Below are 19,019 nucleotides of genomic sequence, written 5' to 3' on the forward strand. Positions count from 1 at the left end.
TTCATAGTTAAGCCTTATGTTCATTTTTTAATATGTTTTTCAGTGGTTTGTTGTTAAATATTCATAAAAGGATTTCATATAAAACACTTAAATGAGTAATTCATATTTCTGAATATATAAAGTAGATTCTAGACCACCTTTGTTAACTGGTTGGGTGCCTAACAAGTCATTTTAACTTCTCCAGCCCTCAGATTACTCACCTGTAAAATTAGAAGTCTGATCTACAAGGATATATTGGGTATATTTAGGGTCAAACATATTGATACTTTGATTGTATATACATGTATTATTAAACTTCAAGCATGTACAGTTCTTTAACCAGATTTTCATGTGAATATTATAATGTTTGATTTAGTTATGTGATTTTTTAAAACTTTAGTGTTGAAGGCAAGTTTAAATGAGTTACTTTGTACTGTATTTGACGAAATTAAAATCTTGGAGTCAGTACGATGCCAGTAGGCAATAACCTTGAGCAAGGTACCTGACTTTCCTAATTCAGTTGCTTGAATCTGTACAGCAAGCATTACAATAGGGTTGGGCAGATTTATTGGATGGATGGATGGATGAAGTTTTGTGACATTGTAAATATGATAATACATTTCCCAGAATTTAAAAGGTTAATTTCCTTTTTTACTGCCTTTTGCTCTCCTCTATCTTATAATTTCCTCAGTTAACCCGGAAAAGAGCAGACCTGAAAAAGAAGTTGAAAGTTACATTTGTAGGGGAAGCTGGTTTGGATATGGGTGGCTTGACTAAAGAATGGTTCCTTCTTCTAATTCGCCAGATTTTTCATCCAGATTATGGTGAGTAGTTAATTTCTGTGGAAGTGTTTTCTTCCTGATCGTTAGATTTAAGTAGTCACTCATTTTTAATCTATGATTTTACAGATTTTTTTGTCAGTCATAAATGTTGAATAATTTTTTAAAGACTGTTGCATTTTTTAAATTGACCAAATTGATGATTATATTTATTATCTTACTGGGAATCCTACACAAAATGTATTAGCATAGAAGCGTTCACATGTTTTCTGACTAAGCCAAATATGTAAAACTTTGTCATTGAAATAAAAAGAACATTAAAAATTTTAAGATCAGAGCTATAGTTTGCTCTTCACTAATATTCAAAGTCTCTTTCATAAAATAATGAGCCATTTTAATAAATAGGAAGCATTAAATAAACCTTTGAACTTTAATTTGGTTCCATTTGATTTAGAGAAAACGCCTATATAATCCTTAGTATTGTTAAGCATTTTCTTCAAAAGAGTTTTAAGTGTTTTCTTAATTCTTTATTTTTCTTAATTTTGTATATATGTTTATATAATATCTCTCTGGTAATGGGAAATAGAGATGACAGTGATGAAGTCTCCAGATAATCCTCAGAATTAATTTTGCTAACTTATAAAGTACAAAACTATAGTTTCTATAAATCAACTGATTAATTTAGTTTCTGTCTTTTTCCCATTTCAACCCTTGGTTCAGGATACCAGTGAAGAATAAATGGCTCTTGCACACTCTCTGGACCCATATTTGACATATTTTAACATGAAAATTGGTCTGTAACATAACTATTGCTGAACTGTTTTGCTTCTAATAGATAAGATATCATGTACATGTTTGCCATTTTGATTTTTTAAATCAATTATATTAATGAAATTGTGCTTCTATTTTCCAGGCATGTTTACGTATCATAAGGATTCATACTGCCATTGGTTTAGCAGCTTTAAATGTGATAACTATTCTGAATTCCGATTGGTTGGAATTGTATCCTTTAAACTTTCCACTAGGAGGTGCTAGTAGATTAGAGATTTTTAAGAATTTTATCTGAATTTTGGAAAACGGTTCTCATTAATTTATTCAGATTAAAGATTCTTATCAAATTTACTAGTAGATTTTTCCGTAGTCTTTATTATTTTGTAAGAGCACAGCCATATAATTATCAGCAGATTTAGTTAACTGGAAAGAGTGACTGAACTGTTAACATATTTCTCTGAAAACCTTATCTCAAGTATTATTTGCTATTTCATTTACAACCTAAATTATCAGAAACTTAAGACATTTTTAAAAGTCAAAGTGACTTTCCTATTCATAACGAACTATTCCCTTAGTTCTTTCACTTTGTGCTTACTTCACTCAGTTTTCTAAATTGAAACTATGAAGATTAAATCTAATGTGGCCTCAAATCCTGAGACATTCATAAGAATTAAAAATTGAATGGAATAGGAACATTTGAAGCATACAGCATTATTTTATAGTGTTTTTTAAAATGATATAAATTCCTACGCCATCCTCTGATTCCTTCAGGTTTGTTGGAGAGGGTGTTCCTGCATTGGGTGGGAGATTGGGCAGGATGCCTTCTGCATTCATTTTTAAATTCTAAAAAATATAACTGTCTGTGGAAGAAAGAGAAGAATAAATAAATGAGCAAATCATAGGGATACGTAGGTTAAAAAAAGAAAAAATATCTGCTTTAAGAAGCTTACCATCTAGATGGACAGATGGACCACCCATGCAGGTAGTTTGTTCTCAGAATCCAATGACCATTTGGCATTAAGTGCTGAGGAGTTCTGAGAAGGAAACAGTTCATTGTATTTGTCCCAGAGAAGGTAGAGTTTTTAAATGGAACCAATATATTTTATTAAACCAGGATTGGAGAGAGTGGGACCCGGACTGGGAAAATGGCTGGGAAAGAGTCCACAGTGGGCTGGCCGTCACAGAGCAGCCTCTGTGTAGGTCCTCTTGTTGGGAGCAGGGGGCTCTCTGACAGCTACAGATGGTGCTGGCAAAAAAGATTCAGTTCAATTTTGTCGCTCAGTCGTGTCCAACTCTTTGCAACCCCATGGACCGTAGCATGCCAGGCCTCCCTGTCCATCACCAGCTCCCGGAGTTTACCGAAACTCATGTCCATTGAGTCGGTGATGCCATCCAACCATTTCATCCTCTGTCGTCCCCTTCTCCTCCTGCCTTCAGTCTTTCCCAGCATCAGAGTCTTTTCAAATGAGTCAGTTCTTCACATCAGGTGGCCAAAGTATTGGAGTTTCAGCTTCAGCATCAGTCCTTCCAATGAATATTCAGGCAAAAAAGATTAAGAGCTATCAGATGGAGGACTTTGAATATCATCTGACTTTGTGACATTTGTTGGAATACATCCTGAAGAATGTATGTGGAAATCAAGAAACTGCATGAAAGAAAAGGGAGTAGGGAAAACCACACACTATGAAAGTAAACTTAATCTGAAATTTGATTATGTGTTGTCGTATCTAAAGGTCCAAAGTGCCAAGCCCACAGTAAGGAACATGTACAGTTCCTAGACTCATATGTTTATTCTGTTATTTACAGTAGTCATTTGTTGAATGTTTCAACTTCATTGAAGGTCTGAGTTATTAACACTTCTCACTACACTAGGAGTCATTTGAATTTCCTGATAACTGTGTTTGTCATACTTTACATTCTTATCATGGCTTAGGTTTGGCTTATTTTGGCTTTCTAGTGTTTGTAATAAAGTATTAGCTCTACACTACATTTTTAGAGTAGTATATGTGATATTGTGAACTTGCTTACCGAGTTTTTTGCTTTTTTGTTTTCTTTGCAATAGGCATTAGTTTCTATTCAATCATTACCCAAAAGAACATATTAAATGTATTTAGATGTTGTATAATAATATCTATATATTATTACATCTATCTCTATATTAACAAGTTGAACAGTTATATCTAAAATTAATTTATAAATACCTCGGTCTCCTTATTAGAGGGACTTCCCTGGTGGCTCAGATGGTAAAAGCATCTGTCTGCAATGCAGAAGACCAGGGTTCGATCCCTGGGTTGGGAAGATCCCCTGGAGAAGAAAATGGCAACCCACTCCAGTACTCTTGCCTTGAAAATCCCATGGGTAGAGGAGCCTGGTAGGCTACAGTCCATGGGGTCACAAAGAGTCGGACATGACTGAGCGACTTCACTTTCACAAGGATTTCACTTTCATCTCCTTATTATGTATATTGATCTCACACACAAACTATAGAAAGGTTGCTACCCTGAAAAGCATAATATTTTATATGAAAAATGTGTGATGACAGTGGACTCTGGTCACGTACATGGTTGAAAAATCTACCAAAGGTGAAGAGAACAAAAAATTTAGAAGTAATAGGTGTGGTGATTAAGAAAATATAATTGGCTCCATACATAATTCCAATTTTAAAATTTCAGCGGAGCTTCTTAGGTGGCTCAGTGATAAAAGAATCTGCCTGCCAATGCAGGAGACATGGGTTTGATCCCTGGGTTGGGACAATCCCCTGGAGAAGGAAATGGCAACCCACTCCAATATTCTTGCCTGGGAAATCCCATGAACAGAGGAAGCCTGGTGAGCTACAGTCCATGAGGTTGCAAAGAGGTAGACACGATTGCAAACACACACACAAAAGCATTCACTAAAATTTCAGAACCAAAGATTTATTGGTCTATTAGTTCTCACAGTATTGTATTTCTAATATGATTATTTTTAAATATTAAGGCCTTGGAGTTTACAAGAAATGTTATAATGAAACCTATAGTAATAATTATAAAATGTTTTGAAGATCACATGAAGAGCCATAATCTAATAGTTTTTTAGAAGTAGAATTACCAGAAAGGCATTGGAACTAAGGATGGGGCAATATAATATAGTGCAGGGTTTTCAAATTCCACCCTGTTTGCACCACATGGTATCTCCAGCAGAATTCCCACACTCCTACCCCTACTTCAACCAGAGCAGCTTTAGTGTGAAATCAGTGTGATTCTCTTGCCATGAAGGTGCCCTAAAGCAGATCCTGTGAACCTACTTCCTTATCTGTTAAAAACCTTCCTACAGGATTATAATTTTTTTTAATTTAATGAAAAATGCTTAGAACTTATCACTATAGTAAATGATCATACATGGTAACTACAGTAATATGGTACTTACTTCTGTTATTGTTATTATCATGATTATAGGCGTATATTAGGGCTTGTTTTCAATATCTTTTCTCTAGAACACACTTCTCAGTCTCTGTTGGTATGGTTACCTATAAAATAACATAGCTGTTCCTTAGATTATTATTAGCCTTTTTCTGCCCTAGCAAATTAAAATATTGGCTATTTTCTAAATCTTTTAAATTGTTTTTAATGATTTGTCCAGACTATATGTTTAGATTTCCTTTTAAGTCAGTAGAAGTAATAACTTCCTCAAGAAGTTATTATAATCTTTGACAGTTGAAAGGTCATAAAATTTGCTCTAAAACCCCTCATTTAGCAAATGGATAAAGTTACATTCTGCTGTATAACTGATTAAAAAAATACAGTTGGACAAAGTTTATAAATATAACATCTGTAGCTTTTTAATTTAATACTTTGAGTAAACTCCAGGTAATAAGTCTTTCCGGTATTACTGTGGGAAATTGTGTCTTATCAGTAGTGTGTGTGTTTGCAGACGTCTGTGTATGTGTTTCCATGTGCCTACTCAATACAGCTTTCTCTATGTAGCCTGTATTTAGTTTGAAAGTAGCCAGAATGGTCACCAAAATCAATGGGATGTTCTGCAGCGAGTTCTGAATAAACTGCTGCTAATAAAATTACCACCATCTTTGTTTAAATTTAGAAGTTTTCTTATATGTTAAATAGACTTCCCTGGTGGTCAGATGGTAAAGCGTCTGCCTACAGTGTGGGAGACCTGGGTTCAATCCCTGGGTCAGAATGATCTCCTGGAGAAGGAAATGGCAACCCACTCCACTGTTCTTGCCTGGAAAATCCCATGGATGGAGGAACCTGGTAGGCTACAGTCCATGGGGACGCAAAGAGTTGGACACGATCTTTGTTTAAATTTATAAGCTTTCTTATATGTTTTCTTATAAGTTTTCTTATATGTTAAATACTTTATAGAAATCTGTGAACTTGCTATTGTGATCTTGGATATACAGTTTTCTAGGGAAATCATTAAATACTATTATCTGAGCCTCTCCTTTTTACATAATTTTTGGTGATCAAGGAATTATATTATGTAAAATAAAGGGAAAATAAAGGAAAGAGGAAGTATGTGGGATTAATTAGAAAATCAGTGTTAGATCTGAAAGAAGTATGCAAGAAATAGATGCATAATTCAAAACTCATTTGTTGTCATGGATTTTATGTTAATGCTTAACATTTAGTATGCATAGCTTATGGGACTAGCTGTTTATAACAGCATTACTTTGGATATTCGTTTCCCCCCCTGCTGCTATAAGAAATTATTGAGCCCTCCCATCGTTCCTAGTGATCAAAATACGCCAGTAGGCATCTGCAGTGTTACCACTGACGACCTGTGTCAAATTATGCCTGTAAGTATACAGTTGTTCAGTATCTTATCCCTTACTGCTTAATCATCCTTCTACTACTATAGTCTCTCTCCTCCTGATAACTATTTTTATGTTTAGATATGGTTTCCCTCTACATTTGTAACCCATCTCCTCTTTTGTCTAATTTTCTCCTTCCCTGTAGAGATACATAACCCACTTTGCAGCACTTAGTTCTTCCAGCATAGTGGAACAAGCTTTGAGTCAGAGGCAGAGATTTGAATCTGGCCTCTGCAATTTACAAGTTCTGTGAATTTGAATAAGCTGTTTATGTTTCTGAACTCTAGTTTCCTTATGTGAACAATGGAATAGTAAAACTTACATATCAGGAAGATTACAAGAGATGATAAAGTACTCTGTATTCAATACTTGATTGCTTCTGTGGATTCTTATCAATGTGTCACTATGCAATATCGTTAACAATGTCTGCAACAACACCCTTAATAAAATTAATGAATTTCACAGACCTGTCTCTGATATTCTGCTATTCAGAGACTAGACTTCCAATCATCACATTTAATCCAGTGTTAAAATTTAGTAGAAGAATGGATAGTATGCTCATCATACTGACAATCCCCTACAATAATAATACTTTTCACAGCTGAATTTCGATAGCCGTTGGTCAGCAGAGAATTCCCTTCACTATTCTTAGTAAGTAGCTGGATGTGGACATCCTCTTTGTTCATTAAGGACCTATTTAAATATTGTTGTGTTTCAGTTAATGGTCAGATCACTTTGGTGTAGGGTTGGAACCTTCCTACCAAAGTTGAAAAACCTCTCCAGAACACATGACCAATTAGAAAACCATTCTTCATGTGATTTCAAACACATTTTTTAAAGTAAGTTTGGATTCTTTTGAATTAAGAGCCTAAATCCATATTTTTACAAGACTCAGTAGTTGGAAAAGGTAATAGAGTAAATTCTACTTAAGAAAGATTTGCCCTCTATAATCTTATATTTTGGCCACATACTACCTGTGACCCTGGACAATTTACTGAATTTGCTTATTTGTATAACAATGAGAGTTATTGTTACATCTATACACTAATATATACTAGTGTATAATACATATTAATACTATATATTCTAATGGCTTAACTAACTTCTCATTTTAGATTTGTGTGGTTTTTTTTTGGTCCCATATATGCAGTTTTTGTCAAATTTTTACCAATAGATTTCCTAATTTTATTACTGATTTTTACCAATAAATTGTCTGATTTTAGGATTAAAGCTATTTGAACTTGAGTCATTTGGATCCAAGTTTTTAGTTAATGATAATGGATATTTTATGAATGACTATACCAATATGTTTTTTCATATTATGGAGCTGAAGATGATACTGAGTTAATTTCATAGTCCTACATTGCCTCTTTAATGATGAATCAAGATTGTGCATAAACTATGAGATCGACTGGAAAAAAAACTGAGTGTCTGTGCAGGCATGAATGAAGATTGAAAGGAAGCAAGAAAACTGCTGTGTTAGGATAGTAGAATGCAGGGAATTTTTTTAATTTTTAAAATGGAATATCAATTTATGAATGGCATCTATTAAAATTAGCACCTAATTCCCATTTCATATATGGCAAAACATGTCTAGAAAAACGTGAAGTGCTTTTTTTATTCAGTGCTTTGTTTACCATTTGTATCTGTACAGTATGTGTTTCAAGAAGAGTAAACAGGAAGGCAAAGAGAAACCTATAGTGATATATTTCTTAATTTAAACACAGTATTTGTGAATAAGGATTAAAAAAAAACACAGAAAGTAAGCAAAATATTCAATGATGGAGCCTTCAGTATAGTGTTAATAGGCCAATGCTTTTCCGTGACCATGTTAATGGAAACTCCATTGTTTTTGTAGAGAAGGGATCCATGACTCAAAGCATCAGAACTGTCCCATGGCAACAACAAATCTTCCCTACACAGCCTTGTGAAAATTATCCTTGAGGGTTTTAGTTGAGAATGGAGAGGCTAAGTATAACCTTGAATCAGCAACTGTAGTAGCTCTTTTCTCTTCTGTTTAAGTCACTGTCCAGTACGGTCTGTTAAATAATACCAGGGTATTCAAATAGTATATAAAACCTATATCTTCATGCACTTTTAATTTTATATTTATAAAAATCATTAAAATGTTGAACTATGGGCTAATTAATACTATTTTTGCATTTAATAATCTTAACTATAGATAAAAAAATTAGAGTTTTGAAAATACAAAGGCTGGGAATAAAAGTCCCTACAGTCGAATAAAGCAGATCTGAGTATATAACTTTATTACCTAATTGACTTTGTATTTTATCACTAAAAATTCAATCTTTGAAAGAATATGGTAAATCCTTTCAATTGGATTCATCTACTACTTCCTTGAATTCTTTTAAAAAATGCAGATCTACCAATTATAATTTTCAGCAGCCATAACTTTATCAGTAATTGAAACAAATGATAAAAATCACATTAAAACCTATGTCACCCTAGATTTGTTTTAAAATTTATTTTAGTGGAATGGAAAATTTAATATGTAAAGTGTGTAAGATCATTCTAAACATGCTGTTCTTTATCTTTTCTGCTAATGTTTAAAATAAAACACTTTTTGGACAACCTGAAATTTTTAAAAATACTGGCTTAGTTTTTCTATTTTTAAATCTGTCTCCAGGGGAAACATGAGTTACAATGTAGGAAAACATTTCTTCCCGTGTTCTCAACTTTTTATTGGGAGGGGAGAACCCTGAACTGAAATGTAAAAACCACTTAACATATATAAACTGTGTATTTTTATTTAAAAGAGGAATTCTAAAACATTAACAGATTTTTTAAGAATATAAACTGAGAATGAGAAATACTACAAATTCATCAACAGTGGTATTGCAGTTAGCAGTGAATTATGATGGAAACTGTACTCTTAGCTCTCTGCATAAGAATAGACCCCAGAGTTATGCCTTTATGGGTATAACTGGATATTTTCCTTCATGTGGCCTTTCCAGTAAATTTTTCCAAAACTTTTACATGGTAGAAGTCATTAACCAGTATTTTTTACCCTGGAAGATATGTCCCAATGTTATCTTTATTTCAAAATCTTGAGTTTATCTCACGTGTAAGTGAGCTATAGTAGATCTGGTTTACTGTTTGGGGTAGTACTATTTGATTTAAAAACACAAATAACAGGTTTCTCTTTACAGGAGTTGGCCCATGGATTAAGTGAACTCCTGTCATATGAAGGCAATGTTGAAGAAGATTTCTATTCCACATTTCAGGTACCATTAAGGGCAAATAGCTTTCTGTTAACCAGGTATTTCATATATGAAAAATACCCTTTGTTACCATATACCCATTGTTAGAAAAGAGGAACAAGGATTGATCTGTACATGCCACTCCCTATCTTAAAGGATCTTAACCCGATTAAAAACAGTTAAGTGTTAGCTCCTCAGTTGCATCCAACTCTTTTTGACCCCCATGGACTATAGCCTGCCAGGCTCCTCTGTCCATGGAATCTCCAGGCAAGAATACTGGAGTGGGTTGCCATTTCCTACTCTAGGGGATCTTCCTGACACAGGGATCAGACCCGAGTCACCTGTAATGCAGGCAGATTCCTTACCATCTGAGCCACCAGGGAAGCCCAAAGACATTGAAGCAGACATGTATAAGCAATCAAGGAAAGCCAGCAAGGGTGAGGGTACTCTGCAAGGCACCTGGCCTATATCCTGGACGCAATTACTTTCTCTGAGCTTTTCACCTTCTAAAAACAAGCCTCTTCTGTTAACTCAGTACAAGAAGTAAGGAGCAGAAGTTAATCGATCCGACCAAAATTCTCTCATTTCCACTCTCCTAAAAATAATCCAAAGGTGGAAATGATAGTAATCCACATAGCTCCAAAGGCCTGAGTGCTACCCAAATGGTCACACAAATTTTTTTAAACATCAGTAAAGTATTTAGCTTATTCAAGAGGGTTAAGACCCTACTTTTTTACTCCAAAATGCTTTCATGACACCATTCTTAATACAAATATCACAAGAGCCAAACCTTTCTGTATTTTGTAATTTAGAAAAGAGGGAAACACTTTTCTTTTTAAATTTTACAAACCTGTTCACTGAAGTCTGTTAATATATACCAATAAATGTGGTATGTCGGTATCTCCCATCAGGTGTTTCAAGAAGAATTCGGAATAATTAAGTCCTATAATTTAAAGCCAGGTGGTGATAAAATTCCAGTTACCAATCAAAATAGGAAAGGTAAGTTAAAACACCTTTTCTTAATTAAAGTGCATTAGTGTTTGCCATTTACTTTTATTATTTAACAGATATAAAATTGCTTTTCAGAATATGTACAGCTTTATATTGACTTTCTTCTCAACAAATCCATCTATAAGCAGTTTGCTGCATTTTATTATGGATTTCATAGTGTGTGTGCTTCAAATGCCCTAATGGTGAGTTTAAAGCTTCATGCCTTCAGTTAGGCTTTGTAATACTATGATATTGACAAGTAATTCTTTAAAACATTTTAAATTTAAAAAAAAATTTTTTATTTTTAAATTTTTTAAAAATTTATTTTCTAGTTTTTAAAGCTAGAGCTGGAAATAAAAATAGTTTTCTCATTTCAGCCTTAACTCTCTAAAGAGAAAAAAGACCAGTCAACTCCATCCCCCCTACCCATTATGCTGTATCTTAAACTATGTCTTCTAAGCTTTAAAAAATTTCCCCAAGCAGAGTGGATGAAGAGATCGCCAAGGGCTCCAGATCTTTAAAACTGAAGCGCAAAGTGCTGAAAATGGTTAACATAAGCTCCAGGCAAAAGCTACAACTTCTCACCGTTTAAGGAACAGGTTTTTATAGTGGCTTCCTTCCTCTTCAGGGGTCCCCCAGCAACTCTGAGTGGCCTTTTTCCCACAGGAAGTAGTTTATCTCCAGAGTCATGGTGGGCTCTGGTCAGTTTGACTTTTTCTTCGGTGTGTGAGTATGGGTCAGCTGCTGTTGAGAGCACCGAATCAGAAACGTCATAAAAGTCTCTTCATCCCTGCTCCTCTGGGCACACTCCATCAAGCCATCTCCACTCAGTTATAAGGAGGGTTTGGAGTCAGTCTTCCATGTGAATTATTTTGCATAGGAGAGAACTTGCTTTAGAGTGATAGTCTTTCAGTTCAGTTCAGTTCAGTCGCTCAGTCGTGTCTGACTCTTTGTGACCCCATGGACTGCAGCACGCCAGGCCTCCCTGTCCATCACCGACTCCCAGAGTTTCCTCAAACTCATGTCCATTGAGTCGGTGATGCCATCGAACCATCTCATCCTCTGTCGTCCCCTTCTCTTCTGCCCTCAATCTTTCCCAGCATCAGGGCCTTTTCAAATGAGTCAGTTCTTTGCATCAGGTGGCCAAAGTATTGGAGTTTCAACTTCCCCATCAGTCCTTCCAGTGAATATTCAGGACTGATTTCCTTTAGGATGGATTGGTTGGATCTCCTTGCTGTCCAAGGGGTTCTCAAGAGTCTTCTCCAGCACCACAGTTCAAAAGCATCAATTCTTCGGCGATCAGCTTTCTTTATAGTTCAACTCTCACTATGTGACGGTCTTTATCACATGTTTATTGAAAGTACCTTTGAATATGGAGCACTTGTTGATTTCTAATTAAGCTTTGTCTGCGATGCACTGTAGTTATAGGGGTGGAAGGAGGGAAAATAAATAGTGTAGCAAGTGTTCATTTTAAAATTCTAATCTCTTTAGGTGGGAGACAAGCTGTGTAGGTGAAAAAACAAGTGAACAACACAAAACAGACTAACCTACTTCTCAAACGCCACATTGTGCACAGGAGGCTTCATGGATGTTGGATCCAGGCATGTCAGTAGATGCTAGAGTAGCTGAAATAGTTTCAAGCTGGGTTTTGGGGAGGAGCTGTAATTTGGATTTATGCTTTGTCATCTACTTGTTTTTCTAGCTAATTGCAGTTATTTGCAAAAGGGAGAATCTAAGAGTTGGACAAGGTTTATAAACTTTCAGAAGCAAAAATATCCCAGTAGGAAAAATATAAATGGAGAATATTTTTCCTTAAAAAATGGTTTGATTTACTATAAGAAGGTCGATTTTTGTTGCTTGATTCAGTGGAAAGAGTTCCAGTTTCACTTTTTTTGATCATCACTTTTTCTTATCATTTTTGATAAATAATTATTGGCAGCTGCTTCGTCCAGAAGAGGTTGAAATTCTAGTCTGTGGAAGTCCTGAACTGGATATGCATGCCCTACAGAGAAGTACACAGTATGATGGTTACGCAAAAACTGACTTGACTATCCGGTGAGCTCTTTATACTTCTGAGAGTGAGGCTGCTGAAGAGGGGATGAAAGAGAATGTGGTTGGTTTATTTGTGTAACTTACAATCTTTAAATCAAGTTAAGTCACCGGAAATCTTATACAGCCCACAATGCCTTCTTTTATCTCTTGAAAGTAATGTGAGCATATTCAATATGAAATCACTTCGCAGTCCCCTTGGGAGAAAGTGATATAAGTAAGCTTCTACAGAAGTCCAGAGAGTTGACTTCTTTTAAAAAATGACTTTGGTCCTAGAATTGCAGAGATGCCATGCTTATAAAAAGCCTTTTAATAGCACTGTGTTGAAAAATACGGAAAATTACATAGAAGAAAAATGTCTTATGTACTCTCCATTGTTGGACTGTTTTTATAATGATGTTAGTCAGAACTCTAATTTACATATAGAAACCTGTCATTCCTCCATTTCAGTTTGAGAGTAGTCTGTACCTTTAAGGGAATTGTTTCCCTAGAGCTTACTTTATATTATTTTATTCTCATATGCAGGATTTTTGTCATTTTATATACATTTTATATTAATTTCCTTTGGTGTCCTCTAGATACTTTTGGGATGTTGTGCTTGGATTTCCTCTTGATCTTCAAAAGAAGTTGTTACATTTTACTACAGGAAGTGACAGAGTTCCTGTAGGAGGAATGGCTGATTTAAACTTTAAAATCTCAAAGAATGAAACTTCTACTAACTGGTAAATTTCCAGATTGTCATTCATTTTTTTAAATCTATAGGTTTTGCTAATAATAGTATGCTTGGAATTAGAAGATTCTTTCAATATGAAGTTGTTTTCTTAGAAAAATGCTAGAAGTAAACATGGCTTTGAAAAAAGATAGACTATGGCTTAAGGTTCTTTATTAAGTTTGAGACATACCAATACTAACTGATAATAATTCCTTTCCATCAACTTTTTACTTTGCTAAGTCAATTACTTTATCATCACTTCCAGAATCTAGCTTGCTTTTCATGGTATTTAGATTGTCTGACCTTCATTTTTACTTAAAAGTCTTTTTATTTAAGATGCCAGGTGAGTTTTTTGGCTACTATTATAATTAGTTCCAGAAGTCCTATTGTACTGGAATACCTCTAGTGCTAGTCTTTTTTTTTTTTTCTTTTTCTTTATCTAGTGCTCTTTGCATATGAAAGTGATGCTGGTGATGGCTTTAAATTATTTTCTAGAGTATTGGTGGGGTAATGTTGATCTACTTACTTCTTTTCCCAATCTCATTGTAATTTCTAAAGCTGATTTGAGTAGATACTACTTTGATTATAAATATTTTTTTCTCCTGTCCTATATATTCCCTGAGTTCTGTCAGTTCTTCCTTTCATCAGTTAGAACTGAAATCTGTCCTTTCCTTTATCACTGCTACCACCGACAGCTGTTCTGATTCTGTGGAGTTCATAAAAACTGAGGGAACGGGTCTAAGAATTCTGCTGGAATCTTGGATATAGATAAAAGTGTCATCGGGTAAAGGGTTGGGAAATCTGATCAGAAAGATTCAGAGGATGAAGGCTGCATGTACCTTGAGGGCAGCAACAGGAGAAGTGTGGGTATCAAGTGTCTCAGAATGTTCTTATGATTTTTTTGACAATCAAGGGTAAAATAATAGTTATTTTACCTACTATTCTACTGGGTCTTTCCACCCATTCAGACAGTTTGCCTTATGTGATGAGGCAACTGAGATTTGGAGACATGTAGCCACTTGAACAAGATCTCACAGCCAGAAAGTGAGGGAGATGGTATTCAGATTGATTTGTCTGACTCTAAAAATAATGCTTCTAGAATGCAAGTTTTGTGAGAGCAGGGCCATTGTCTTGTCGGTAAACCCAGCCGCAGGGTATGGAATGGTGCCTCATACACAACAGGTACTCCAGAAGTATTTGTTCAGTAGAGGAATGGATGAGCCGTCTCAGTCTAGTAAAACAGATTTGAGTATGCGCGTCCAGGTACTTTGAAAGTTGCTTAGGAGTCATTCTGTGTGTGTTTTTAAGACTTGATATCTTTGAAGAAAATGTTTCCCCTAGGTTGCCTGTGGCCCACACCTGCTTCAATCAACTTTGCCTTCCCCCCTACAAGAGCAAAAAGGACCTGAAACAGAAATTGATCATTGGAATTTCAAATTCAGAAGGTTTTGGACTTGAGTAACCAAGAAGACTTGAAATACATTTATATGTAGCATTCACTTCCCTCTTACTGTGCCTTTAACCTTTCCATGTTTTCTGTCTCAAAATACCTTGGAAAAGCTCACCAACTTTAAAAGACTGACTTTAAAAAAAAAAAAAAAAAATCAAATACGAAGTGTGTTCAGTAGAGGCATGGTTTTCTAAAAACACAACACTGTTTGAGTGAGAAAAAGACCAGGTGGCAGAGACAGGTGGGTCCAGTCCCTCTTTTTATAGCACTTTATCATCCTCCATAAGTGGTGTGTCGCAGGTGTTCCACTGGGGAAGCATCACGCAGTAAAGAATGCAGCGATGGCAGAGTGGGTGGAGCCCAGTGGCAAATTGTGTGCTGCTTGCGCACGGTAGCAACACGGATAGCTACATTATCATTAATGTAGGGCATGTAGCCATATTTTCATATAGCGGGTAAACAACAGTATCATTGCAAATGCAATTTACAGGGGTTTTTTGATATACTGGCTTTGGTCCTCTAAAGATTCTTTTCAACCATTCCTGAAAATCAGCATGTAAATAACTACATAATAGCCTGAGAATAATGGGATTTTGATAGTGCCATTTATTGCTAAAGATTTATTTTTACAAAGTAAATTCAGGGTTTTAGATGTGTGTACAGCTTTTACAAATCAATAAAGATGATTGCACAAGAGTGTAACTATTTTCAGACTAATTGGACTCAAGGTTATATTCTTTTAAGTATCGTCAGTCTGCATGCACACGCACAGTAAACTAGTTACTTTGAGTACTCTGTAATGTTTGTATAATCCTTTCTTCTTAAGGGTCAGAATATTAGAAAGGAAATAGATCTGACTAGTCACTGATAAATTAAGTCAATTACAAGCACAAAAAGAGAGAACTGTTTTTATATACACTTTGATTGACATACAAGACTTATTTATAGTATTTTTTGATCACCTGTTCTGAAACACTAATTTTTGAAAACAAGTAGGATTAGGTATTTGACAAAAGTGAATACAATAACATTTGTGTCAAAATGACATGAAGTGAAGTGAAAGTCCCTCAGTGACATAGCTTGATGTAAAGATAAGGTTCAACATTTTGGCCCAAATGTTTGTTTTTCACTGGATTTTGAATATAGTGAATTCAAAAGTACCCTTTTTGGAGTTTATTAATAAAGTAGCATGTAAAAAGAAACTGCATTTTAAGTCAGACAGTAAATGGTTTTAATTTACAGCAAATGAAGCAGTTTTATTAGCACATTGCAGTATTTCCAAATCGACTTCTGTATTATACTTTGATAGCTTTCCTTCAGAAAACTCTGAAGGTGTATTTGCAATAATAATGAAGCCAGCATTTAGTACCAGCACATGGTTCACATGCAAATAATACTTTCCCAATTTCCAAGTTACACTACTATCTTATTGCTATGATTCCTACACCCCCACCAGCAGAATTCTAGGGTGGAGGAACTAATCAGCTTGTTCTGTATTTCCAAAGCCAACTTGTAAATCTTGGAGGAAAGGAGTTAGTGCATTTACTATTCTGTTTGAGACAGAAGTGATTCCACTTTTCCACTTGGACATACTAGTTAAAGGTTTTTTCTTCTTAAAATTCTTGGAACACCTAAGAGATTTAAGGGCATGTTGGTTTTGTTTTGTTTGCTCTGTTTTTAATCCATGTGCAAATAAAACTGCTTCTCTCTTTCACTGCTTGAACTAGAAAGTAAGGTGTTTAATGTAGGTTACTGCTAACTAATAAGCACAAAAGAATCATGTATAAGAAACCAGATTTAAGTGTTCTAAGTAAAATGTAAACAAAACTTCTATTTGGTAGAGATGGGAAAATTGTGTTGGCTTGGTCTGCATGTCTATGATGTGCTTGTATATCAATAGCTATGTCATTTTTAAATAAGAAGTATACAAGCAAGCCAAATTTTTAAATCACAGAGTCCATAAATAACTGGAAAATTTCTGTTGTCTGTTGTTGAAATTTATAATCATTTATCACTAAATTGCACATTGCCTTTATTTATTTATGCTCTGGTTTTGGTTTACAGTGTAATTAATACCTCATTTTTTAAAAGAACCACTACTGTTATATTTCGTTAATTTAAACAGCTAGAAAAAATTCATGTAGTTGCTTTCTTTTTATATAATCTGTTCATGAATTCTTGATTTTTGTATCTGCCACAGTAAATTAAAGCATTGCACACTATTTATCAGTATTTACAAAATGTTCTGTCCTTTTTTAATCTTTGTTTAATTAATCATATTTTTGTCTGTATGATCAGAAGTTTTTAACCGCCCCTCTTTTTTGTACAAATGTGTATTGTATTATGTTGTTAATTTCTGGATAAATTTTTTCAAATATTAAAGTTATATAATCAACTAGCCTTCAATTCATTTTTTTGAACATTAGGCAGTGAATTAAAAGTTTAAAATATAAATGCAAACTACTCTGTTACACTGTCTTTTAAACTGGTGCTTTGGAAAATTAATACATACTCCTTCAAAAGATGTGTGTTATTGACACCAAATGCTGCTAACCTCTAACATTATTTTTCAGTATGAAACAACATACAGGCAATGACTGGATGATCACACAAATATTCCACCAAATGAACATTATAGTACAATGGAGGTCACCTAGAAATAAACTAAGTATGACATTTCATTGGCCGTCAATCAACAACTTCAGATCTATTACCCCCTACCAAAACCATTAGTTTGGCCATGTTTTCCCTTACCACATTTTCCTTGATTAATGAACAAAGAGAGGAGATTCTAAGAATGTAGGAGAGAATGTCATGGATGATAGATGAGAGAAAATAGCTAGCTGGGTGGAAGACTGAGATGCGTTTTCACAGGGGAAGGTACAAGATCGGTTCACCCAGAGGGCCTGGTGAGTGGTTAAGAATTGAGCTTTGAAACTGCCTGGGTTTCACTGCAATATTGTGAAGTAATTAGCCTCCAACTAATAAAAATAAAAATAAATAAAAATAAAATGAAAAATCATGAAAAAAAAAAAGAAACTGCCTGGGTTTGAGTTTACTGTTTAATACTTGTGTTTCCTTGGGCAGGTTAATCTGTTCATGCCTTAATATCAAATGATAATAATTTGTGAAATGAAAATAACCCTATCTCAATGACAGAGTTCTGGGGAGAAATAAATGAATTAGTATGTGTAAAGCACTTACACAGTCCCTGGCATATAATAAGCAATGTAATGTGACGCCAGAGGAACCTTGGTTCCAGTGGTATTACCTCTTAAAACCACTGCTTCTGATAACACGTAATTCATAGAGTTGTTAAATAAACCTCTGTAGAAGTATGTAGGTGTGTGTATATACTTATGTATGTATATATATTATTGTAAGTATATGTATTAGATATATATTGTTGTTTAGTCACTAAGGCATGTCTGACTCTTTGCGACCCCGTGGACTTCAGCCTGCTGGGCTCCTCTGTCCATGGGATTTCCCAGGCAGAAATTCTGAAGTGGCTTGCAGTTTCCTTCTTCAGGGCATCTTCCTCATCCAGGGATCAAACCCATGTCTCCTGCATTAGCAGGCAGATTCTTTACTGCTGAGCCACTAGGGTTACTCATATGCTTATATATGCTTATACATTATATATATATATACTCATATAAAATGTAGTTAGCATATATAAATAAATAAGTACTTATATCTTGCCTAACCTATAATAAGCCTTATATGTTTGATATTATTACCATTACCTTTTTGTTATAGCTCATGTATTGTAGAGATCTAGTTGTATCCTGACTTCTATCTTTTATAATATGAATTTAAAAATTTTAAATACAGCCCATAACATTATTTTATATAGTTGTTTAGATTTAACCACATAGTTACAGTTTCTTTGCACACCATTCCTTCTTTTAATGTTCTTCACACCCAGTTCTGGGATCAGTTTTTTTCCTCCAAAATATCTGCTAGAAGCTGTTTTAAATTAGTAAGTTCTTTTTCCATTTGTTTGAAAGTGACTTTATTTCACCTCTCTTCGTGAAAGATAAATTCATCAAGCATGCATTTCTATTGTGATACTTAAGGACTTAGTGATACTTAAGGACTTGTGATACTTAGTTCCCTTAGGACTTTTAATGTATAATCCATTATCTTTGCATTTCATTGTTTTTTTTTTAAGAGGGTAGTTGTTTGTTTTTAACTTTTTATACTGTGTGCATGTGTGCTAAGTCACTTCAATTGTATCAACTCTTTGCGACCCTGTGAC

At 34.7% G+C, this 19,019-nt stretch overlaps 1 protein-coding gene across 2 annotated transcripts in view; it reads left to right on the forward strand.

Moving 5' to 3' along the window:
* The window catches only part of HECTD2 (HECT domain E3 ubiquitin protein ligase 2), a 72,723-nt gene extending 55,587 nt beyond the window's left edge, over positions 1 to 17,136 (forward strand). For both annotated transcript variants that reach the window (XM_061162172.1, XM_061162173.1), the window contains exons 13-21: positions 671 to 803; positions 1,672 to 1,760; positions 6,163 to 6,321; positions 9,507 to 9,581; positions 10,469 to 10,556; positions 10,644 to 10,750; positions 12,487 to 12,602; positions 13,175 to 13,318; positions 14,650 to 17,136. In XM_061162172.1, coding sequence (XP_061018155.1) covers positions 671 to 803; positions 1,672 to 1,760; positions 6,163 to 6,321; positions 9,507 to 9,581; positions 10,469 to 10,556; positions 10,644 to 10,750; positions 12,487 to 12,602; positions 13,175 to 13,318; positions 14,650 to 14,770 — 1,032 coding nt within the window. In that variant the 3' untranslated portion in view covers positions 14,771 to 17,136. The remainder of the gene's footprint in view (positions 1 to 670; positions 804 to 1,671; positions 1,761 to 6,162; positions 6,322 to 9,506; positions 9,582 to 10,468; positions 10,557 to 10,643; positions 10,751 to 12,486; positions 12,603 to 13,174; positions 13,319 to 14,649) is intronic.
* The last annotated feature ends 1,883 nt before the right edge of the window (positions 17,137 to 19,019 follow it).

The sequence above is a fragment of the Dama dama genome, chromosome 15 (genome assembly GCF_033118175.1).
Source record: "Dama dama isolate Ldn47 chromosome 15, ASM3311817v1, whole genome shotgun sequence".
Classification (NCBI taxonomy): Eukaryota; Metazoa; Chordata; class Mammalia; order Artiodactyla; family Cervidae; genus Dama; species Dama dama.